The sequence below is a fragment of the Macrotis lagotis genome, chromosome 2 (genome assembly GCF_037893015.1).
Source record: "Macrotis lagotis isolate mMagLag1 chromosome 2, bilby.v1.9.chrom.fasta, whole genome shotgun sequence".
Lineage (NCBI taxonomy): Eukaryota > Metazoa > Chordata > Mammalia > Peramelemorphia > Peramelidae > Macrotis > Macrotis lagotis.
Window position 1 is genome coordinate 213,867,291 of NC_133659.1, and position 25,524 is coordinate 213,892,814.

The window sequence follows — 25,524 nt, forward strand, 5'->3', positions numbered from 1 at the left end:
TGCCATTTGGGTCTGTACCTTGAGCTTCCTTGCATTTTATAATACTGCATTTACTTCCTTTTATAGTTTCCAGTGGGTGTAGAATTGTATTGTGATAATCAAATTCCCCCTTTCTTTATATTCAGATTTTTTTTTAAATTTTGTAGATCAGTTTCAGAATTTGTTGTTCATTGTTGGAATGATTAAATTTAACCATTTTATGCTTTAGAGTTTGGAGTATATATAGATATGTTTAAACATATGCATATATAGATATGTTTAAACATATCTATATATGCATATATATATATATACATATTTCTTGCATTTCTGGTTTTTGACTTGAACTGGTTTCTGAGAGGTCTATGATTCATAAGTCATTTCTATAAATGCTGTCTTCTAGATTAATAGTTTTTATTTGTAAAGAAATCATGTGTACTTTTTAACATGATTGCTTTTTGCTTCTCTTTTCTTTTGTGCTCAATAAATGCCTCTTAAAAGATGTAACACTGAAGAAAACTTCCAATGATAACAGTATTTGATACTTTTTTCCCCAACATCAGTTTGCATAGGAATGAGATATGTGATCCAGAAAGAATAACATCACTTGTGAAACACCACATCCCTGATGCCAAATTAGCAGCAGAGAGTGATGAGAAACTTGTGTACACATTACCTTTGGAAAGGACAAATAAATTTCCGGGTAATTTACTATATGAATATAAGACAATGAAAACCAGAAAATAATGTTAACATTAATCTAATAATTGCTAATATTTTATTAACTTGGGTTTACAAAGCACATAACCTTACTTATTAGAATTACTAAGCCTGAAATTCAGGCAATATGACAATAGATGAGAAGAGGTTGATGAAGTTCTCATACATATAGCTATATAAATATGTGACGGATCACAAATATGTGAAGAAGTAATTTTGGCAGTGTGGAGAGCTCTTGATGAAAAGACTCCCTCTATCTTCACAGATCACAACTCATCTATTATTATATAGCTTATAGATCATATGTTGGTAGATAAATCTTTATGAATTGTTGAAGATCAATGAAATTTAAGTGGTTTGCCTAGAATCACATAGCTAGTATGTGACAGAAGCAGAATTAGGACTCAAATCTAACACTATATGCATGATGCCATGCTGAAGGGCATTGATAGACTTGAGAAAAACATATTAGCATACTTTCACACTTGATTGTGCTTTTATTTTGAGAATAGAACTTTTTATTAAAAGACTAAAGCACAAATATTAGTTCATCAATTAGCAAAATTTCAAATATGGTAGAAAATTTAGAACAAAATTTAAACTTTATTGACACAATGTAACTATATTCTAAATTTATAGTTATTTTGTTATTAATGTAAATATCAGTAAAGTCAACTTTAATCTGAATCTTAATCATTTTCCTTATAAAGAAGGTCATTTAACACTTCCTTTCACCTATAACTTACTATTCAATCATTAATTAATTTCTCATTAATTAAAAATTAATGTTGCCCTTTAGGGTTTTTTAATACCATTACCCTCCTTAGAGGGTTGTGCCTAGAAAATTTTCCATGGCAATTCTATGAAAGACTTTAGGTTATTTTCTCTAAATTTCTGTTCAGGGAGGCAGAAAGAAAAACATTGTATACTTTGCATGCTTTCTTTCTGACTAATCTTATTATACTTGAGATGTTTCTCCACCTGATGACTCATATTTATTTTTCTCTTTTGATGTGAAAAATTCAAGTTGCTTCTAATTTGTCATCAGTTAGTATTAAATCAAAATTAAATACCTTTGTTCTTCGGAAAATTTTTTTCTTACTTAAGAACAGTCTAATAGAATTCTGGATTTTTATTGAGACCTAATTTTTAAAATTAATTTTTGTACTTTGTTTTTTAAATAACAGATACTTCCTAGCAGAGTCTCCAACAATTGTCCCTCTCTTTTAACATGAATTCCTTCCTGAAAACAATTAAGGAAAAGTTCTAAATTCATTTAAATGGAATCTAAAAAGAATTTCAAACAAGAAACAATTTCTTCAAGTGGAAGAATAAACATTTAGTATCTGAACATAGATTGACTATAATATAGATAATATGAACAATAAAACTACTTCATGTGAAAAGTGTGCATTGGATGAATTCTTTTGCATGTTCAAATTATTGCAAAAGTTATTTCAAATCTTCTGTGATATATATTTTTAACAAGAGTAGTATTATTATCAGACAATAATTGATTTTTATTATTTTTTAATTAATTGGAATTCTTAAGCCCTTTAACTAATTGTAATTCTTTAGTCCTTTACAGTGATCTGGAAAACTATTCTAACCAAGGGATTGTGAACTATGGTGTTTCTGTGACAACTCTGAATGAAGTATTCCTGCAACTTGAAGGGAAAACAACTGATGAATCAGGTAAAGCAAAAAAGAATTTCAATATCCTCCAAAATATCAGTAAAGAAGATATGTATGATTTACTACACATAAATTTCTTGGCAGAATTCTGCCTAGAGAACATACTTTTTCAGAAATATTGTTGAGCGTGTTGAGAATTAAATCTAAGCAAAATTTGCTATTTTATCTCCCCTTTGAAGGACTTGCTTCTATTTTGAATATCTTCCTTTCTCTTTCACACACCTCCTTAACTCTCAGTCCCCCCTTCTATTCCATAGCTGTCATGTTATAAAAAATCTGGTATCAATAATATACATTTCAATATTAAGGAAGTCAAGGACATTTGAATTTTATTGTGGGGTATAAGGTAGCAACTTAGGAGAAGAAATCATTAATTGTACTTTAAGCATCAGTGACAGAGAGCAATGAGGACATATCTGGGGACAGAGAAATCATTTTGGTATACTTTTAAAAATTGTATACTAGCAAAACAATTAAAAACAAACAACATTTATCACACTTAAATTTGCAAATTCCTCTCTTTACATAATCTCATTTTGTGTTCACAATGGGAATTAGGTACTATTATTCTACTTGTTTAACAAATGAGAAAGCTGAATCAGATAGAGGTTAAGTGATTTGTTCCTGTTCTCATTGTTATTAAATGTCTGAGGCAGGATTTGAATTTTGTCTTTATGGCAATAGATGGAATCCTCTATCCAGCATGCCACCATCTCCAGTAGCACAATTATGTCTTGGTCTAACTCTAATCATGATGTTTTTTAAATCAGTCAATCAATCAATCAATAAACATTTGTTATTTAGTAACTGTACCAGCTTCTTTGTTAGGTGTTGAGTTACAAAATACAAACATTAAATATATTCTGCCTGTGAAGATAATACATTATACTGTGGGATAAAACATATTAACAAATGATTAAGTATAAAATGCATACAACTATTACTAAGACTGCCTGCCCTTCTAAGGGGACTCAGGCATGTAGTTTGATTTGAATAATGTCCTAAGCTCCCTATTTTCACTCTCCTTATCTCATTAAATCTTCCATCCTGGCATCCTCTGCCCAGCTTTACTTATGGTAAGTAAACCAGATTATGGACCTAGGTCACAGGCAATGGAAGGAGAAATTCAGTGTGCAATATATGAGACAGGTAACTTATTATTACACACAAAGGTTTTAGAAAGTGCTTAGAAACATACTTTTGATAAACAAAATATGACCCAGTGACCTATAAATAGGATTAAAATTGGCTAGGCGGTGATTCTTTTTTTAAAAATTTAATTAATTAACTTATTTTGAATTTTACAATTTTTCCCTTAATCTCGCTTCTCTCCCCCACACCCTCACAGAAGGCAGTCTGTTAGTCTTTACATTGCTTCCATGGTATACATTGATCTATTGAATGTGATGAGAGAGAGAAATCATATCCTTAAGGAAAAAAATAAAGTATAAGAGATAGAAAAATTGCATAATAAGTTAACTTTTTTTTTGCAAGGCAATGGGGTTAAGTGGCTTGCCCAAGGTCACACAGCTAGGTGATTATTAAGTGTCTGAGGCCAGATTTGAACTCAGGTACTCCTGACTCCAGGGCCAGTGCTCTATCCACTGCAGCACCTAGCCACCCCCATAACTTTTTTTTTAAATTAAAGGTAATAGTCTTTTTTTGGTCTTTGTTTAGACTTCACAATTCTTTCTCTGGATACAGAGAGTATTCTCCATTGCAGATACTCCAAAATTGTGCCTTATTGTTGCACTGATGGAATGAGCAAGTCCATTAAGATTGATCATCACCCCCATGTTGCTGTTAGGATATACAGTGTTCTTCTGGTTCTACTCATCTGGCTCAACATCAATTCATGCAAAACCTTCCAGGCTTCCCTGAATTCCCATCCCTAGGAGGGTGATTCTTAAGCCATATCAGAACATAATGCTGGTAGGACTGCTAATTAGGGATCTTACATTTGACACTGTCCAAACAATTGACCAATTCTTATCTTCTGTAAAAATGGTCAAACTTCTATCAGTCTTCTTGGGGGATGTTCTCTTAGATTCAGAAGATATCCCTTACTGTCAGTGACTTCAGCTTGGATGTTATAATCAAGAACTTTCTAACTAGCAAAGTGAATTGAAAACCTGGATGTACCCATATTAAGGCGGCTGCTCAGGCACCCACTCAGGAAAGGAAACACAAAACAGTTAAGTGTAGCTGAAGTTTGAGGTACAAGCTAACTCAATGGATTCTCAATGACTTAGTTGTTTGTTCTTGCTATGACTATTCATCCTGGGATGGAAAAAAGGCTAGTCCTTCCCCACTTATCCCCAAAAGTCCTGAAATTATTTGATGCTACCTAGAATCACAGACAAAGAGGATAAGATTGAAGTTTTTTTCTGACACCATATCCCATCCCTTAAATTGCCACAGAGGATGAGGAAGATCAAGGGATAACTCAAGTATGCTATCAAGAAACATCTCTAAGTATTTCTAAATCCTCTAAGTCCTCTAAATACTTCATGGTAGAAGTAGATATTGTTCTACAGAACTATATAGTTCTACAGAACCATGAAAGGCTATTCTGGAATTGGTCTTCATTACATGCTAAGTATATACAAAACTATTCAGAGGTCATTAACAACTGAAAGAATCAGGAAACACTTTTGAAGGGAGTTCATTATTTTAAGTCAAAATAAGGTCAAAAGTAGGTATTGAGGAAAGCTTTTGAATATACAAAAAAGTTTTTTAAACTTAAGGTAATCAAAATTATCCAGTGTTTGTTTCCTTTCTGACCTCCAAAGTCACTGGCAAGGTAGAGACCCTTATGAAGAGGGGATTTACAATTCCACTACCACCAGTACCTACTGCAACTGACAGAAAATCTTAAGATCTCTTCTGACCTTGACAATTGAATCTTGTTTTCAGCCTGCTTCCTGTAGTAAACATCCAGAGAAACAATTGTTGAGCATATTTAACCTATCAACTACTTCTAAAGGTACCACAGCTTCTATCTGTTTAGTAGTCACAATATATTTGGAATTAAAAAAAAATCTTTAGCACTATTTATTTCTTTTCTTTTTTTAATGATTATGAATACTCTAAATAGTATAAGTATTTTTAAAGAGATACCTGTAATATACTTAAAATAGGGATAGGACTAGAATTTTGATTTCTTCAAATTCTTGATTGAAAAAGTTCCCTACACCAATATAGATCAGCACCTTCTCTGCAATTTATATAGTCCTAGAGGATTGCCTAGAGCACCAAGAAACTAAATTATCATACAGTATGGGTCAAAAGCAGTATGGATCTTCTAATTGAGTCCGACTCTCTTATCAACTATACCATATTGCTTCTCCTTTACTTAAAATCAAAGTAACTCTTTATCATTGACTTATTTTGTAATGTGGCTTTCTTGATGTGTCCATAGATGGCATTTGGGGACAGGAGCAAACAGAATTGACAAGAGATGCTGGATGTTTTGCTGAATTGGAACAGGCCTTGTCTTCAGTTCCAGAAATGATCAGTGGGATGGCTTTGTGGAGGAAGCAGGTCTGTGCAATAGCAAGGATTCGCCTCTTAAAGTTAAAGCATGAGAAAAAAGCTTTCCTGTGCTTGTGAGTATTAAAGAACTTCATATTTGTTTGGCAGATACATTTAAAACAGATTCAAGCCTAAAAGGAAGAAAAACCTTCACACAGAAATTTCTAACTATCTATTTCTATCTTTCAATCCCTTTCAATCCTTTTGAAAAAAAAGAACATTTTTATATAGGCAACAGAATACTAAAGTGGAGTTTATATATATGAATCTCCATTTCATATTGATTTAATTAAAAATGGAAATAATACATTCAACCTATTATTTTCATAACAGTCCTACTTGCTTGCCTGTACTTCCTTCTGTTCTCTTCTGTGCATTTAAAAAAAATTACAGTGGTCCTCTTTTTTGTCATTAATATTCATAATCTCCCTTCACCCAACACTTATTCCCAAATTTAAAACCTAAAGGGGGAAAAAAAGCTTGAAACAACAAAGCACAGTGAAGCAAAATAAATCCACTCAATGGCTATTTCCAAAAATGATTCTCTTTACACTTTTTGTTCACCATCTCTCTTTGTCATAGGTCTACTGAAATCATGGTTATTAGATCAGTTAACTGATCTGTACTCAGCTATATGTACCAGGTTCTGTACTAAATTCTGGGGATTCTAAGAAGAGCAAAAGCAAAACAAAACAGAGCAAAACCCAGTCACTGTTTTCAAGGAACTCACAGTCTAATGGTTGTTGCATTGATCAGAATTCTAGTGTCTTTCAAAGCTGTTTTTCTTTACTATGTTACTCTCCATTTTATAAATCATTCTTATGGTTCTGCTCACTTTGTTCTGTCAGTGTATTCTTTTAAATCATCTCTTTCATTTTTATACTATAATAATATTCCAATACATTCATATATCAAAATATGTTCACATACCCTAATTGCTTAAGAGACAATTTAAGAGATCTCTAGATACCAGTTTTTTCTTTTGTTGTTTTCTAGTCTTTTTTTCTTTTCCTTTTTTTCCTCTTTCCCCCACTTCCTTTTTCTCTTTTCTTCTTTACCCTTTTGATTCTGAATTCAGGATCAGAAAATTAATTTTCCTTGTGACTATATTACTAATTCCCTCCCTTATATTATTCTCTTAACTTCCTCTCCCTTACCTTATTTTATTTTCTTATAGAGTTTCATGTACTCTCACACTATGTGTAACTCTTTTGTTTCAGATAAGAGAGATAACTTCTAAAAATGAAAAGCAAAATTTATTGCCTTTGTTGAATCTCTATGGTTCAAATAGTAGAATTCATCATATTATTTGCAAAAAGTAATAATTTTGTTTCCTCTTTACCTATGCTTCTTCCTTCAATTTATTTGAAAAAAAATCTTATCAATATAGCAAGTATTTCAAGAATTGAATCAAATTACGGTGGTGATAATTGATATTCTTGCTTTATGACTAGGTTTATTGAAAAGAATTATAGCATTTCTTCATTCTATGTAATGTTGGCAATTTGCTTCAGATAGATATTATTTTCTATTAAAAGGAAAGTTTCATTTGTTATCATTTGGGGGAGGGGCTTGCAAGGCAATGGGGTTAAGTGACTTACACAGCTAGGTAATTATTGAGTTTCTGAGGCCAGATTTGAACTCAGGTACTCCTGACTCCAGGGCCAGTGCTCTAATCACTCTGTCACCTAGCTGCCTCCATTTGTTATATTTTTAATATTTTTTTGAGTATTGAATTTTTGTCAAGTACCTTTGACTTTTGTTATTTCTAGTTTATTATAGTATGTCATATTTATCATTTTCAAAATATTGAACCAACCATGCATTCCTTATTTGAATCTGACTTGATCATAGTGATCTTTTTGATATAGTGTTGCAGAATCTATTATTTTTTTTTTTTTGCATGAGTATTCATTAGGAATATTTGTCTACTTTCTTTTTCTGTTTTTTTCTCTTTCCCTGGTTTGGTATCAAGACTGTATCTGTGCCCCTCTCTGCCACCATAAGAGAGGTGTGCCATTTTGTTAAGATATCTTTATATAAACCATTTTAACCACTCTGGACTAAGTATTCTCCAGACATTTATAACAATTTAGGGGCTCGGCTTGAGATATTAATGTAAATATCTTTTCCTGGTATTTTCCAGGAAGAATACAAGAAAATAATGTGCACAAATGGCATGATTTCAGGTACACTTTCTTGGTGTTCTTTGCTGGGAATATATCTCCAGAGATTCTTGGGCCCAGGTTTGTAGCTGAGAGTGATTAAAATGTCTGGGAGCACTACCATGATAAAGGGGTGATTTCCAGGGGGACATTGGTGGCCAGAACCACCTGGACTGGCTGAGAAGTCCTACAGGTGGTAGATCTGTATCAAAGGAGGGACCAGAGGATAATAGGGTGACCTGAAGGAGGGGGATTTGGGTTCCCTCTCCAGGAATTTCCATGTAGCTATTAGCTGGAAGCCAAGGAAGCTGGAAGGAAGGAAGCTGATTGGATCCAGTGCTATAAGACAAGATCTCAACAAGTTGCCAGAGCTGGAGAGGATTTTTTGGAACTGATTCAGGAGATGCAGAAGGACACTGGATGTCTCCAGGGGAGAAGAGAAGAGATAAGGGGAAACACTGGACCAGTTCATCTCCACCATCTCTCACCTAAGTATACATTGTTTAGTCAGGGAATCTGTATCTGTAATTTCCCCTTGATTCTTCTTGTGGAGTTTCTGCTGAAGGTTTAGGAAAATAGCTAATCAGAACTATTGCCAGCTTCAAAGAAAAGCCAAAAGGCATCTCAAAGACTCAGAACAAAGAAGAGTCAAACTGGGGTTGGAAATAGCTGTGCAAGGACCCCGCCTGTTCCACCTGTAATTTGTGGCCTTGGAAGCCAAGTACCTGTTATCCGTGAGAAAGACTTGCATTCCTCACTCCCCCCCCCCCCCCACCCCAACACATACGCACTGTTGGAACTTTCTTGCTTAGAAAGGATGACTATGTCTATTTTGTCTTTTGACCATAGTTTGGATCTAAGCTTGTCTGGGGAATCCCTACTGTCTCTGCTCCCGGTCCAAACTCCTTTAACTGAGATGGGCTCCCAATCTCACCCTTGATCTCTGGACTGAGGGACTACTGGACTGGGAGAAGAAGCTTGATATAACCAATCCCTTGATTATCCACTCCAAGGCTTCTACTTCCAGACCAGAGAAACCCAAGAACCCAGCAACAAAGCAGGATGCCTTTGATGACAGGGACCTGTTTATCAAGTTGAGTAACCAGACCAAGGATCTTAAATCAAAAGACATGTTGCTGAATACTGAGTTCTTTCAGTTGACCAGACACCCTTCAACTAAGAAATCCCTCACAGTTTTGCTGAGCACCCTTTCCTTCCTTAGCCCTGAAGTCCAGAAGATTCTAGAGATGTACATTGAAAAGAGAGAGTACATTTCCAGAGATGGGGCCTCCCCAAGAGAGTAGAAGTCACTCAAACAACTCAGACCACAACCCATTATACATTACTATACTGTGAAGCAAATAAGTTCTTTCATCCCAGAGGAGGTCTCTAAAAGATCTACATCAGAGATGAAGACTACAGCCCCCCATAACTTGGCACCATGGGAGGCAGACCAGCCTGGGCAGTCCTTCTTGTGCTCTGAATTGCTCCCTGTTGAGCTGGGAAAAACAGAGTTGAAGAGAACTTCTGAAGAGCCCCTAAATCCCATAAACATGTATCTGCCTCCTTTGATCCCAGTTCTGTACAATTTCTGTTCCCTGAATGGGGGGAAAAGTGGAGTTAAGACCAGATGTCTACAAGAGAAGTACAGCTAATTTTTCTGGGGTCTTCCCTCTCTGCACAGTGAATCTCTGGTAGCCTACTTTAAGAGGCATGATTGCATTTCCTCACCCACCACCACCACCAAACTTTCCTCTGTGGATAATACTCTCTTCTTCAATGAATTATACTGCCTTCTCCAGTTGCCACATTCTACCACATCTTTTTCATCTACTTCAATTGGAAACTTCATCAAAGCACCCAAAGAGACTCAAATTAGTCCCATTTCTCCCTGTAGATGAATATGAAACTTTGCAGTGGAATCTACTACTACAAAGACAATCCCAAGGTGTAACCAAGGTGCACAAGAGACTTCACCAGAATGAAAATCCCCAACTCAAAAGGGCTCAAGCATCAACTCCCAAGATGACTTATGCGTGCATCATGAAGCCTTAAACCTATGCCAAAGCCAAGGAGATTGCAAAAATGCACATAGAGGAAAATATCTACAAACAAGGAATATTTCTTGATCTCACATATGGTTCATGGGACATTAAGAAACAATTGTCAACTGGAGATCTTACTCCCCAGAGAACTTTGGAAGCTGCTCTTTCCAATATGAAGCCAGAAGGCCTGGCTTTCGGTTATTAATGCAACAGTATGCATGGAACTGAGCATGGACCAACAGACATTAACACCACTGGGTAAAACCATTTAACAGTCAGATCAGACTGTGACCCTCCCACAGACCATGATTGAGAAATGATCTTGAGACATAAGTACTTGGCCTTCTTATCAGGATTACCTGCTCTTTATTATGAGGTTCTCTATAGGGAAATGTCCCTTCTAGCTATTTCCCAAATTGATATGCTTGACAAGGGGAAAGGGGTCATAAAAGAACTAATTGGCCCCAAGAGCTGCAGGATTTGGGCTGAAGAACAATTAATTCTTCCCAAAGCAGAGGTTAATGATTCCCACGTGAATTCTGGGGACACTAAAATTGAATTATGAGTTTCCCAACAGATAAAAGTCTCAAAGGCAGAACCAGAAAGAGAAGGTGATAAAGAAAGTTCAGAGAGAATAAATGAGCAAAGAGAGTTTGACTACACACAGTGTCCCTATTCACCAAGCAAGTCTGTCATCTTGACCAGGATGGATTCCCACCTAAGAAAGATGTTAGAAATAAATAACAAGCTTCCCAAGAAAGTTTTAGTTTCTAGGGAACTCTCTGAAGCTCTGGAATCTCCTTTACCTAAGACTTACTTATGACATATTCTTACAGTTGTGAGTACAGAAAATCCCAAAGAAATACAGAAAACTCTCAGCAGGCCTGGGAAACAAGAGTTCCCAGAAATGAGCTCATCATCAGCTGCTCTAGATGCCAAAGTTTTAATTTGGATATGTTTTAAGGAATAGGTCTCCAATGAACTGGAACTCAGTTTGGTAAGAATATCAGAAAATCATTTTCAAAGCTGCCCCACAGCCATTCCCCTGACACCCTCCTAGATCCCAGACCTTCCACACCCCCAAAGAAAGTCCATTGGGGACATGGCTGATGCCCAAGAGCTCTTAGTTCACATGAAGGCAGAACACAGCAGCCCAGACTAAGGGGAGTACTGGAATATAGAGCCTCAGAGTCCCTGGGATTGCCAGACCAAGGCCATTGGCTCAATCCCACACAAAGTAGAAGGCTCCAAAGGAGAAAATCAGGGTGTGTGTGGGGGGGATGCAGGGTGGAGGACCCCTTCTCTTAAAAAGAGCCATGCCCTTAAGCCCAGAAGACCAACAAAGTCTCCTATGAGCAGGACCCACAGAATCCCACATACAGGGAACTGGGACCATTATCAGACTGGTCCCCTCCCGAAGCTTTCCCCATCTTTTCCCAAAGCTGAGGATTCAGGGGCAATTTCTGGAGTGCCAGGGAGGAAAAAGACTGAGAGGGATGACTATGAAGGAAGCCAAAGAAAGTTGAAGGACTCATTTCCTTCATCAAGGGACCCTAAACTCTCTCAATCCAGGGGCCCTAAAAATCCCACCACAGTGACCCAAAGAACAACAACTGTGCAGGTCTCAGACAGAATAATTTATTCTTCCCAGAGTAAACTCCCTTCAGAAAACAGCTTTAGGGAAAAAGATAAAATACTTCCTTCACTGGCTTAGCCTCCAGGAAAAAAAATAAGCAGAACTCATCTCACGTTTTTCCTGCCCTTCAGCTAAAGCTCCCACAAACAAGAAACACAGAAAGCCAAGAAAACATGGAATTCAAGGAGCACTACTAACCCTTCACAAGTAAGAATCTTCTGCCTAGCACTGAGAGCCCTCTGAGGAGTCAGGTTCACCATACTGGTTGCCGCAAGAATCATCAACACTTCTGGAACTTGGAATTGTAAAAGTGTTCCATTGCTATTCAGATATGTCCATTCTGTAGGAAAACGATCCTGGTTCCCTCTTGCTTTCTGAGGAAAACTTTGGCTTTCTCAGAAAAAAGGTCCAGTTGCTAGTTCATTCTCATAAATGCATAGCTTCTGATAAGGAAAATATTCATTTCCATTAAAGAGCTACCACGGGGGGGGGGGGGGGGGGGGGGGCGAGCCAAGATGGTGACATGAAGGGATCCAGTCTTAGGAGCTCTCTGATAAAAACTCATAAGCTAAGGACTCTAACTAAACTTTCGAGAGACAGAACCCACAAAGGGACCCAGTGAGGCAGTTCTACTCAAGGTAACCTGGAAAAGAGCAGAAAGACTCTGCTCCCTGGGGCCGGAGGGGTGCCCGCCAGATGGGTGGCCCGCTAGAGCCAAAGAACTTTAGCCTCCCTGAGGCAGCCCCAGGGTGATGGGAGCCTGAGCTCACAGCAGTGGGGGAGTCTCCTGAGCTGCACCCCGGGGAGCACCGGCACAAAGTGGGAGAACAGTGGGGGACCTCTGCCAGAGCAAGCACATGGAGTCCAGCCCTCAGGGCACACAGCCAACAGCCTGGTCTTTCAGCAGCCTAGACCAGGTGGAGCTGTAAGCAGGAGCCCCCAGGGCATGAGCCCATTGAGCTGAGGGAGGGGAGTGAAGAGAGACTGCAGAGCTCTGTCCTCTGCCCCTGGAACAGGACTCTGGGGCTCTGACCAAATTCAGATCCTGATCCCAGTCTAGGTCCCCCTATAGAACAGCAGGCCCCCCCCCCCCACCTCAGCCCTGTGGCAGAGGGGGTTGCTTATGGTCATTCACAGACCAGGAGGGAGGACAGAACCTCACACACTGAGACCCTTGTGGGAGTGTCCCAAAAGCCCAGGAAGCACCCCCCAAAAACAGGCTTAGGTTGGGAAAATGAACAAACAAAGAAACAAGAGGAAGACCATTGAGAAATATTTTGCAAATGAGCCCAAGAAGGATCAAAATACTCAGTCTGAAGATGAGGAAGCACAAGCTCCTGCATCTAAAGACTCCAAGAAAAACAGAAATTGGGCTCAGGCTATGATAGAGCTCAAAAAAGACTTTGAAGATCAAATGAGGGAGTTAGAAGAAAAACTGGGAAAAGAAAGGAGAGAGATGCAGGAAAAACATGAAAATGAAGTCAGCAGCTTAGTCAAGGAAATCCAAAAAAATGCTGAAGAAACTAGCATGCTAAACAACAGCTTAGGTCAAATGGATAAAACAGTTCAAAAAGTTATTGAGGAGAAGAATGCTTTAAAAAGCAAAATTGGCCAGATGGAAAAAGAGATAAGAAAACTCTCTGAGGAGAATAAATCCTTCAGACAAAGAATAGAATTCAGGGAGATTGATGAATTTACCAGAAATCAGGAATCCATACTTCAAAACCAAAATGAAAAATTAGAAGAAAATGTGAAATATCTCATTGAAAAAACAACTGATATGGAAAACAGACTTAGGAAAGATAATTTGAAAATTATTGGAATACCTGAAAGTCATGATCAGGAAAAGAGCCTTAACATCATTTTCAGAGAATTACTATAGGAAAATTGCCCTGATATTCTAGAAACAGAGGGAAAATAGAAATGGAGAGAATCCAACGATCCCCTTGAGAAAGAGATCCCAAAAAACCAACCCCTAGGAATATTATAGCCAAGTTCCAGAACTCCCAAGTCAAAGAGAAAATATTACAAGCAGCTAGAAGGACAGAGTTCAAATATTGTGGAGCTGCAGTCAGGATCACACAGGACTTAGCAGCAACTACATTGGAAGCTCATAGGGCTTGGAATATAATATATTGGAAGGCAAAAGAGCTTAGAATGCAGCCAAGAATCAACTACCCAGCAAGGCTGAATGTCCTCTTGCAGGGAAAAAGATGGACTTTCAGTGAACCAGGGGAATTTCAAAGGTTCCTTTTGGAATGGCCAGAGCTGAACAGAAGGTTTGATCTTCAGATACAGGACTCAGGTGAAGCATGGAGATTGGAGGAGAGGGGGGAAATATGAGGGACTTAATGAGGATGAACTGCATTATAGAAAAATGATACTGATAATATTCATATGAACCATCTCAGTTAATAGAGCAGGTAGAGGAAGCTTTGATAGTTGAAGCACAGGAGAAAGCTGAATTCGAAGATAAAATATGGTGTAAAAATGGAGTCAATAGGAAAAAAAGGGAAATGGAATGGGAGAAAGAAAAAGGAGAGGGGGAATAGTCCAAGCTATTTCACATAATGAGATTTTTTTTTATTACAATGAGCTGTTGCAATGATATGGAAGTGGGGAGGCAAGGGGGAATGAGGGAACCTTTGCTCTCATCAGAGATGGCTAGGAGAGGAAACAGCAAATATACTCAATAGGATGGACCATGTGGGGACAGTGGTCAGATATAACACATTTTCTTTTTGTACTTCTTGCAAGGGGCTGGGATTGGATGGCCTGCCCAGGACCATAGGGCCAGGTGGATTCTGGGCCTAAGGGGTGGTATGGGGACTCAGGGCTTCTTGGCCCCAGGACCAGGGATCTGTCTGCTGTGCCACTCAGCAACCCTACAGCAGAGTCAGAGTGAAAGGAGAGAGAAAATATAGTACATGGTAGTGGAGAAATAAGAAAGGAGGGAGTTGCGATCAGCAATGGCAACGTTGGAAAAATATGGAAGGAACTTTTGTGATGGACTTATCATAAAGAATGTGATCCACTCACAACAGAGTTGATAGTGTTGGAACAAAGACTGAAACACATTTTTTGTTATTATTATTTGGGGGAGGGTGCAGGGCAAATGGGGCTGGGTAGCCTGCCTGGGGCCACATAGCAGGGTGATCATTGGGTGTCTGGGGCCGGATTTGGACCCAGGTGCTCCTTGCTCAAGGGCCATTGCTCTGTCTGCCACCCAGCCACCCCTACTATTATTACTATTTTATTTTATTTTGGGTCTTTTTTTTTCTTTCTTCTTTTTGGTTTTTGCAGAGCAGTGGGGGATCAGGTGGCTTGCCTGTCACAGGGATGGGTGATTATTGGGTTTACAAGGCTGGATGTGGACTCGGGTGCTTGTGGCTCCAGGGCTGGTGCTTTGTCCGTTGCACCACCTGGCCATACCTACAATTATTACTATTATTTTTTTAATTTTAATTTTTTTTCTCCCCCTTTACTTTTTTGCCCAAGCAAATCTATCTATATTCATGGGGGAGGGGTATTTTGTTTACTTGTAAACAAGTATATTTTATTAATGTAAAGAAAAACATTTGTACAAAATGAGAATAAAAAATAAATTAAAAAATAAAAAAGAGCTACCTCCTTCCTTCCCAAATACATTCTATTCATCTAAAAAAAGACTCTATTTGTATTAAAGATGGAATTTGATTGGATTTCTTCCTTTCCTACTTTTAAAAACAGCTTATTTTGCTTAGGACTGCATCTTGTTCTTTTTTTTTGTCTTTTTAAAAAAATATTTATTTAGGGCAATGGGGTTAAGTGACTTGCCCAAGGCCACACAGCTAGGTAATTGTTAAGTGAGGCTGGATTTGAACTCAGGTACTCCTATCCATTGCTCTATCCATTGCACCACCTAGCTGCCCCCTGCACCACTTAGCTGCCCCCTGCATCTTGTTCTTTTATTATTTTCCAGTGCACCCAGCAAAATATTTTATACATAATAGGCACTTAAGAAATGTTAATGAATGAAAAATGAATCCTAGAATCTCAATACCTATCCAATCCCTTTTCTTTAGTACCTGGAAGCAAATTTACCTATTAGCTTGGGTATCTCAATGTTTCAGAGTAGATGTTATTATTTCATTTGTGTGTCTGACTCTTCCTGACCCAATAGGGATTTTCTTGACAAAAATAATGAAGTTGTCATTTCCTTCTCTAGGTGATCACTTTTTGTCAGAAGTGAATAGTTTCCACCAAAAAACATAGGACTGCTCTGTTACTTTTCTTTACCAAAGTTGACTCTGTACAGATTCTCTCCCTTTACATTTTACCCATTACAGAGTTATCAAATTTCTTTCTTTTGTCATAAGCTTTAGTGTTTTTTGTTTTGAATTATAAAGATTTTATTTATTTGAGTTTTACATTTTTTTCCCATAATCTTACTTCCCTTCCTCCACTCCCCCCACAGAAAGCAATTTGCCAGTCTTTACATGGTTTCCATGCTATACTTTGATCCAAATTGAATGTGATGAGAGAGAAATCATATCCTTGAGGAAGAAACATAAAGTATAAGAGATAGCAAGATCAGACAATAAGAAATCAGATTTTTTTCTAAATAAAAGGTAAAAGTCTTTGATCTTTGTTCAAACTCCACAGTTCTTTCTGTGGATACAGAAGGTATTCTCTATTGCAGATAGGTCCAAATTATCCCTGATTGTTGCACTGATGGAATAAGCGAGTCCATCAAGGTTGATCATCACCCCCATGTTGCTGTTAGGGTGTACACAATATTTTTCTGGTTTTGCTCATTTCACTCAGCATCAGTTTATATAAATCCCTCCAGGCTTCCCTGAATTCCTGTCCCTCCTGGTTTCTAATAGAACAATAGTGTTCCATGACATACATATACCACAGTTTGCCAAGCCATTCCCCAATTGAAGGACATTTATTTGATTTCCAATTCTTTTGCAACCACAAACAGGGCTGCTATAAATATTTTTGTACAAGTGATATGTTTACCCTTTTTCATCATCTCTTCAGGGTATAGACCCAGTAGTGGTATTGCTGGATCAAAGGGTATATACATTTTTGTTGCCCTTTGGGTGTAGTTCCAAATTCCTTTACAGAAAGGTTGGATGAGTTCACAGCTCCACCAGCAATGTATTAGTGTCCCAGATTTCCCACAACCCTTCCAACAATGATCATTGTCCTTTCTGGTCATATTGGCCAGTCTGAGGTGTGAGGTGATACGTTGGGGAAGCTTTAATTTGCATTTCTCTAATAAGTAATGATTTAGGGCAATTTTTCATATTACTATGGATTGCTTTGATCTCCTCATCTGTAAATTGTCATTGCATATCCTTTGACCATTTGTCAATTGGGGAATGGATTTTTTAAAAAAAAAACTTGACTCAGAGGGTGACTAGGTGGTGCAGTGGATAGAGCACCAACCCTGGAGTCAGGAGTGTCTGAATTCAAATCTGGCCTCAGACATTTAATAATTACCATAATTGATAATAATTGGGTAAGCCACTTAACCCCATTGCCTTGCAAAAAAAAAACCTGAAAAAAATCTGACTCTGTTCTCCATATATTTTAGAAATGAGTCCTTTGTCAGAAACATTAGTTGTAAAGTTGACTACATTTCTTTTGATCTTTGTTACAGTGGTTTTGTTTGTGCAAAAACTTTTTAATTTAATGCAATCAAAATCATCTAGTTTGTTTTTAGTGATATTTATTTAGTGATATGTTTTTAGTGATATTCTCCATCTCTTCCTTAGTCATAAACTGCTTCCCTTTCCATAGATCCTTGATCTAGTTTGTTTATAATATTGCTTTTTATGTCTAATTCCTGTATCCATTTTGTTCTTATCTTGGTATAGGGTGTGGGGCGTTGGTCTACTCTAAGTTTCTTCCATACTAACTTCCAATTTTCCCAGAAGTTTTTATCAAAGAGAGAATTTTTATCCCAATAGCTGGACTCTTTGGGTTTATCAAACAGCAGATCACTATAATCATTTTCTGCTATTGCATCTAGTCTATTCCACTGGTCCACCACTCTATTTCTTAGCCAATACCAGACAGTTTTAAGGACTGATGCTTTATAATATAATTTTAGATCAGGTAGGGCTAAGCCACCATCTTTTGCACTTTTTTCATTAAATCCCTGAAAATTCTTGACTTTTTATTTCTCCATATGAATTTAGTTGCATTTTTTTAGTAAGATTTTGGAATTTTGATTGGTAGGGCACTAAACAGGTAGTTCAGTTTTGTTAAAATTGTCATTTTTATTATATTAGCTCAACCTATCCATGAGCAGTTGAGGTTTGTCCAGTTATTTAAATCTGATTTAATTTGTGTGAGAAGTGTTTTTGTAATTGTTTTCAAAAAGTTTCTGAGTCTGCCTTGGCAAATAGACTCCCAGGTATTTTATATTGACTAAGGTTACTTTGAATGGGATTTCTCTTTCTAGCTCTTCCATATATTGAGGATTTATGGAAGTTTATTTTATATCCTGCAACTTTGCTGAAATTTCTAATTGTTTCCAGTAGTTTTTTGGATGATTTCTTGGGATTATCTAGGTATACCATCATGTCATCTGCAAAGAGTGAGAGTTTTATCTCTTCCTTCCCAATTCTAATTCCTTCAATTTCTTTTTCTTCTCTTATTGCTGAAGCTAACATTTCTAATACAATATGGAATAGTAGTGGTGATAATGGGCATCCTTATTTCACCTCTGATCTTACTGGGAATGCCTCCAGCCTCTCCCCAATGAAGATAATGCTTATTGATGGTTTTAGATAGATACTGCTTATTATTCTAAGGAACAGTTCATTTATTCCTACACTCTAGTGTTTTTAGTAGGAATGGGTGCTATATTTTGTCAAAAGCTTTTTTCAGCATCTACTGATATAATCATATAATTTCTGATAGGTTTGTTGTTGATATAATTAATTATACTAACAGTTTTCCTAAGATTGAATCAACCCTGAATTTCTGGAATAAATTCTACTTGGTTGGAATGTATTAACCCAGTGATAACTTGTAATTGTTTTACTAAGATTTTATTTAAGATTTTTGTATCTATATTCATCAGGGAGATAAGCCTATAATTTTCGTTCTCTGTTTTAACTCTTGCTGGTTCAGGTATCAGCACCATATTGGTGCCATGGAAAGAGTTAGGCAGAGTTCCATCTTCACCTATTTTTCGAAAGAGTTTATATAGAAGTGGAACCAATTGTTCCTTAAATGTTTGGTAGAATTCACTTGTGAATCCATCAGACCCTGGAGATTTTTTCTTAGGGAGTTCAATGATACCTTGTTGAATTTCTTTTTTTCTGAGATAGGGTTGTTTAGGTATTTAATCTCCTCTTCATTTAACCTGGGCAACTTATATTTTTGTAAATATTTGTCCACTTCACTTAGATTGTCAAATTTAATGGCATAGAGATGGGCAAAATGATTTCAAATCATGCCTTTAATTTTCTCCTCATTGGTGGTAAGTTCACCTTTTTCATTTATGATACTAACAATTTGGTTTTCTTCTTTTTTTTTAATCAAACTGACCAGAGGTTTATCAATTTTATTGTTTTTTTCATAAAACCAACTCTTGGTTTTATTTATTAGTTCAATAATTTTCTTGCTCTTGATTTTATTAATTTCTCCTTCAATTTTTAGAATTTCTAATTTGGTATTTAATTGGGGTTTTTTAATTTGTCCTTTCTCCAATTTTTTAGTTGCATATTTAGTTCATTGATTTCCTCTTTCACTAATTTATTCATGTAAACATTTATAGATATAATATATCCCCTGACAGCCACCTTGAGTGAATCCCATAGGTTTTGGTATGTTGTTTCATGATTGTCATTATCTAGGATGAAATAATTAATTCTTTCTATAATTTGTTGTTTGATCCACTCATTCCTAAAATGAGGCTTTTCAGTTTCCAGTTAGTTTTGGGTCTATATGTCCCTGGCTCAATATTACATATGATTTTTATTGCATTATGATCTGAGAAAGATGTATTCACTATTTTTGCCTTTCTGCAATTTATTATTAGGTTTTTATGCCCTAGTACATGGTCAGTTTTTGTGTAAGTGCCATGTACTAAAGGAAAAAAAAGGTATATTCCTTTCTATCTCCATTCAATTTCCTCCATAAGTCTATCATATCTAGGTTTTTTAACAATCTATTTACCTAGTTAACTTCTTTCTTGTTTATTTTATAATTCCATTTGTCTAAATCTGAGAGCAGGAGGTTGAGGTCTCCCATTAGTAGAGTTTTGCTGTCTATGTCTTCCTGTAGTTCTTTCAGCTTCTCCTTTAAGAATTTGGATGCTATTCCATTGGGTGTATACATATTCAGTACTGAAATCACTTTATTGTCTATGTTGTCTTTAGGAGGATATAGTTTCCTTCTTTATCTCTTTTAATGATATCTATTTTTGCAGTTACTTTGAGATAAGGATTGCTACCCCTGATTTTTTCACTTCAGCTGAAGCAAAATATATTTTGCTCCAACCTTTTACCTTTACTCTATATGGATCTCTTTGCTTCAAATGAGTTTCTTGTAAGCAGCATATTGTAGGATTCTGGTTTTTAATCCAATCTGCTATTTGCTTACATTTTAAGGGAGGGTTCATCCCATTCAGATTCAAAGTTTTAATCACTAACTCTATATTGCCCTCCCTCTGTTTGTATTTTCCCCCCATTTTTCTCTTTGTCCATATTCCCCAGTATTTTGTTTCTGAATACTGCCTCCTTTAGTGTGTTTGCCCTCCTATATCCACCCCTCCCCTTTCTTTCCCCTTCCCCTTTTTTAATTCCACTTTTACTCCCCCTCCCTGTGTCCATCCCCTTTCCTCTTTTCCGCTTTTAATACTTGAAAGATAAGATTTTTTTAAGTTGACTGAGTGTGTGTACAAGTTAACTTTAAGCAAGTCTGATGAGGGGAAGATTCAGGTGTTTCTCATCTTCTTTTCCTCCTTTACCATAGGTCTTTTGTACCTTAGTTTAATGATATTTATCCCATTCAATCCCCCTCCCTCCTCCCATCTCCTTCCTGTCCCTCCTTTTAAGGAGCAAGTATTTTTAAATCATTCTATCTGAGTCATAGAAAATCCTGAATATCCATCACTTCTGGTTAAGTATATTCTCTCTAATAGAGTTACAGTTCTTGAGAATTAATAGTCTTTTTTCCAAGTAGGGATATAGCCAGTTTCATCCCATTGGGTAGCAGTCTCATGGATAAGTCATAAGTGTCCATCATTTCTGGCTAAGTATATTCTCTCTGATAGAGCTACAATTCTTAAGAGTTATGAGACTCTTTTCCCCATGCTGAGATATAGCCAGTTTCATGTTATTGGATAGCAGGTTTTTTTTCTTCCTCCCCCTTTTTTAACATTTTATTGTGTCTCTTGAATTTTCTGTTTGATGTCCAAGTTTTCTATTTAGTTCAGTTTTTTCATCAGGAATTGTAAGTCTTCCATTTCATTAAATGTCCATCTTTTCCCCTGAAAGAGAAGTCTCAGTTTTGCCAGATAGTGGATTCTTGGCTGCATTTCAAAGCTCCCTTGCTCTTTAGAATATCTCATTCCTGGCCCTTGGATCCCTTAATGTTGATACAGCCAGGTCCTGAATAATCCTTATTGTGCTCCTAGGTATTTAAATTGTTACTTTCTGGCTGCTTCCAGGATTTTCTCTTTTATCTGATAGTTCTGGAATTTGGCCACAACATTCCTTGGTGTTTTAATTTTAGGATCTCTTTTCAGAGGGGAATCAATGTATTCTTTCAATGACTATTTTACCCACTAGTCGCATGATATCAGGGCAATTTTCCATCACTAAATCCTGTAATATTAAGTCTAGGCTTTTTTTCTTTTCAATGTTTTCAAGAAGAACTAAAATTCTCAGATTGTGCCATCTCAAACTATTCTTGAAGTCAGTGGTTTTGCTGATTAGGTATTTTACATTTTCTTCTGTTTTTTTCTATTTTTTTTTTGGTTTTGTTTAACAGGCTCTTGCTGTCTCATGAAGTCGTTAGTTTCCACAGACATTTTTTTTAAGAGAAGAATTTTCTTCATTTACCTTTTGCAACTCCTTTTCTAATTGGTCAGTTTTATTTTTGAAAGAGTTTTCCATTTGACCAATTGAGATTTTGAGAAAATTATTTTCTTTTTGCATTTGTGCAGTTGTTCCAATGATTTGTTTTCTTGTTGCAAGGTATTAGTCTTCTCTTGGGTTTCTTTCCCCAGATTTTCCAATTGATTTTTAAACTCGTTCATTACTTCTTCAAAGAGGTCTTTCTATGCTGGAGGCCAGATCATGTTCTCCCCAGAGATTCTAGGTCTCTCTGACTTAGGGTCTTTTCCCTTCCAAGAATTTTTCTATGGACCCTCTTTCTCCCTGGCCTTTCTTCATTTTACTAAGACCTTGAGTTGGGGAGGGGCTGGTTCACAAATTTGGTGTTGGGATCCCTAGAGACTTTACTCACTGAGTGTAATATCTCCATCTGGCCAGGAGGGGGTGCTAGAGGTTTTGGTCACAGTGTAATATGAACTTTAGTCTTGAGTGACTGTCTTGTCCCCTTTTTAGTAGCCCCATTACTAGCACCACTTTTCCATTTAATTAATTAACAACATTAATTTTAGCAAAGGAATCTACTTAAAAATATAACAAAAAAAAGTACAAACTTTTACTGACAGGGACATAATCACAGAGTATAACCAATTTGGATAATCAGGTTCATAGTTTCATTAATTTCCAATATAATATTAATCCCACTGGATTTAATGGCAAAGCTAAGTATTCACTAGTTAACTCTAACATCTGGCCTGACTCTCTTCCCTGTATCCAGAATGGAAAAGAATTAGTGAAAAGTCTAAAAGCCTGGTCTGTTTCCTTGGGATCACAGGAACTAAAAAGAAGGTAATTCTCAATCCCCATCCACCCCCAAGATTCACACTTGATGTGAATGAAGGCCTTCACCCTCTGATAGGAATGCTACCAAAAACTACTTGACTTTCTAAATCACCTCTTTTTACCATTTTGGCTATACTAAGAATGGGAAAAGGCTGCTCTTAACCTTGTGGAAGGGCAATGATGTTGAATGTCTACAAATATTTCAGGCCTCCCAACTTTTGGAACCAGGTCCCCTCATCCATGTAGATGATACCATCTTTGGTAGTCTAAGCATGTGCCAGATCTTCATTATATGTGTACTACTAGATTATGAATTCAAATATCTTTAGAGGCTCTTTAGTATAGGTTTTGTTTTTGTTTTGTTTTCATTGTCAGTTCTGATTCTAATATATTGTTTTCCTTTGGAATTCACTCTGATATAGCTCCATATTTCCATTTTACAAAGAAACTGCTCTGCCATACAGGGTGGGAATCTGAAATGACATTGGAACAAGTCAAGGTTATAAAGTAATTGAATTTGTCCTTTGTGTTTTTTTACCCTCCTTTTATGTATGCAATGAACTGACTTATCATTTTAGACAGCACAGTAATCACTATGGAATAGGGATAGGGACAGGATCTGTGATTTCACTGGTAATAGGAACTCTCTGGTGGGGAAACTCTCTCTATTAATTAAGATTGACTTCTGTATCATATAATTAGAAAGTTGCCTAAATGAGGCAATGAGAAGGTAAATGACTTGTTCACTATCACATAGGCAATATGTTTTGGAGCAAATGAGGGTAAATGACTTATTCACTATCACAGTATGTGTCAGAAGTTGAACTTGAATACAACTTGGTCTGGCTTTAGAATCAGTTCATTATTTACTATACAATATTTCCTCTTTGAATGATTATAATTATTATTAAGTGTGTTGGATGATCTCATACTGTTGTCAATTTTTTAATGTCAGCATGTCTGTTAATTTTAACATAGCTTGTTTGCCTTTTTATTATTGGGGCATATTGTTGTATGTAACATTACTTTTCTTCTATTTAGGTTATTGGTGTTTGGAATTGGTTATTTTCCTTTCATTATGGAAAACATACTATATAGAATATTTCGTCAAACCAGTTCTTGGGGAATTTCCCCTAATATGTATTTCCTTGCTCCTGGACAACATCCGCATACTCCACTCACTAGCCTATTGGTTGTCAATAACACAGGTAAGAAAATTATATATACATATATATTATTAACATCTATCCTTCCATTTAATTTACTTTGAGAAATAATAACTGTGAGAAAATAAAAATATTCAGCCTCATTCAACATGCATAAAATATCACTGATAAGATGAAGGAAAAATTGCCTATTTAACTTTTGTCCTAGGGTAGGGAAGGGGAGGTTAAAACACAATGGATCTGGGTTATAATTAATTATATTTTCATATTTCACTTGGTTCAAATTCCTACTCAGAAATGCAAGAAATTCTCTTGTCCAAACAGACCCAAAGGCAATCATGTTGGTCATAATATATCAGAATAAGGGTTTATTAGGAAAATTGTATTTTTTATTTTATGTAAATGAATGGTTGCATACCTAAATTTTACAGGGTTTCCCCAAAGTCTCTTGTAAGAACAATGTCTTCTCATGCTTATCACCTCTGTTAGACTATTCACTGCATCTGCCTCATAATATACATGCTTATTTCGACTATAATCATTGCTTTCTAGATTTGCTCTCTTTTGCTGCTCTAAATCTGTCTCCTCCTTTCCTTGGAATAATCTCTCCTGTCCATTACTAGGACCCACCACTCTCTTTGGTATCTGGTGCAAATAAGAGGAGTCAATGATTTTTTTTCTCCCAGTATGATAGGGGGTTATAGTTCTCTCTATTATAACTTTCTCCACAGATTTCAAAGCAAAAAGGTGCTGATCAAAATTATCTTTTTTTTCATGAATTATCTCAGCTACATATACAGAGACACATTAATTGAAATTCCTTTCAGTCCCTGCATACACTACAGGATTTATTTAGAAGCAAGCTATTTGGGTTCTCCTTCATAAAGTTACTTCTCCATTTCTCCTTGTATCTTATTACTTCCTTTTCCACATGCAATTATTGAAAATCTCAGATGTGAACCCAGGGTCATAAAATTGGCTTTAAAAACTTTTGATAACTGTATTTCAATAAAATTGACTTCCTTTGTAATCCTAGATGATTTCTTTATGCATTTAAAAACATAATTCTGAAAAAAAGACCATATAGGTTTCACCAAACTGCTGAAGTAGTCCATGACTCCAAATAAGATCAATAACTTTTGCTCTAAAGTGACCTACATTCCATCCTAATATGTCTTCTAATCCTTGCGATTAGAGATGGATATCCAACCCCAAAAGGACAATGTCTTATCATTCTTGTTAAGCATTAGGCATAATAAGACACAATGTTCTCTAACTCATTTTCTCATCTCAGTGGGTAGGTTTATTCTAATCTCATTAAGAAAGGTTGTCTCTAGGCAACCAAGGAAAATGTACATGCCTTTGGCATAATTCTCCCAAATTGGTTGTGGTTTGGGGTAATGGTAAATTTAGAGAGAAAATAGCAGCCTTCAAGGAAAGTGTGGGTGGTAGGAAGACAAGTTCAACTGAACTAGTTATATAAAATGCTTACTATTATATGGGGGAAGTGATAGTAGAAGCAAGTAGAATTGAAGTTTTCGCTAAGATTTTCAGAGAGTGAAAAATAAATAATGATTAAAAGTACAAATTGAACTTGCATATGATCAATTAATAGGGCAGAAAGATATTTAAAAGCAAGTTAGATAAGGGCTATTCATTTATAGCAATAGAACATTG

The 25,524-nt window shown here is 36.5% G+C and overlaps 1 protein-coding gene, 1 long non-coding RNA gene and 1 pseudogene across 2 annotated transcripts in view; 2 read left to right on the plus strand and 1 right to left on the minus strand.

The window, feature by feature from the left end:
* The window catches only part of LOC141514160 (uncharacterized), a 130,415-nt gene extending 118,379 nt beyond the window's left edge, over positions 1-12,036 (minus strand). The window contains exon 1 of the long non-coding RNA XR_012475961.1: positions 11,973-12,036. This is a non-coding gene — a long non-coding RNA (uncharacterized LOC141514160). The remainder of the gene's footprint in view (positions 1-11,972) is intronic.
* The window catches only part of LOC141514159 (ATP-binding cassette sub-family A member 10-like), a 143,584-nt gene that overhangs the window by 64,930 nt on the left and 53,130 nt on the right, over positions 1-25,524 (plus strand). Inside the window, exons 17-20 of the mRNA XM_074224700.1 lie at positions 543-682; positions 2,278-2,394; positions 5,816-6,002; positions 23,723-23,889. Coding sequence (XP_074080801.1) covers positions 543-682; positions 2,278-2,394; positions 5,816-6,002; positions 23,723-23,889 — 611 coding nt within the window. The remainder of the gene's footprint in view (positions 1-542; positions 683-2,277; positions 2,395-5,815; positions 6,003-23,722; positions 23,890-25,524) is intronic.
* Positions 6,563-12,251, plus strand: LOC141510866 (protein SPATA31F1-like; annotated as a pseudogene).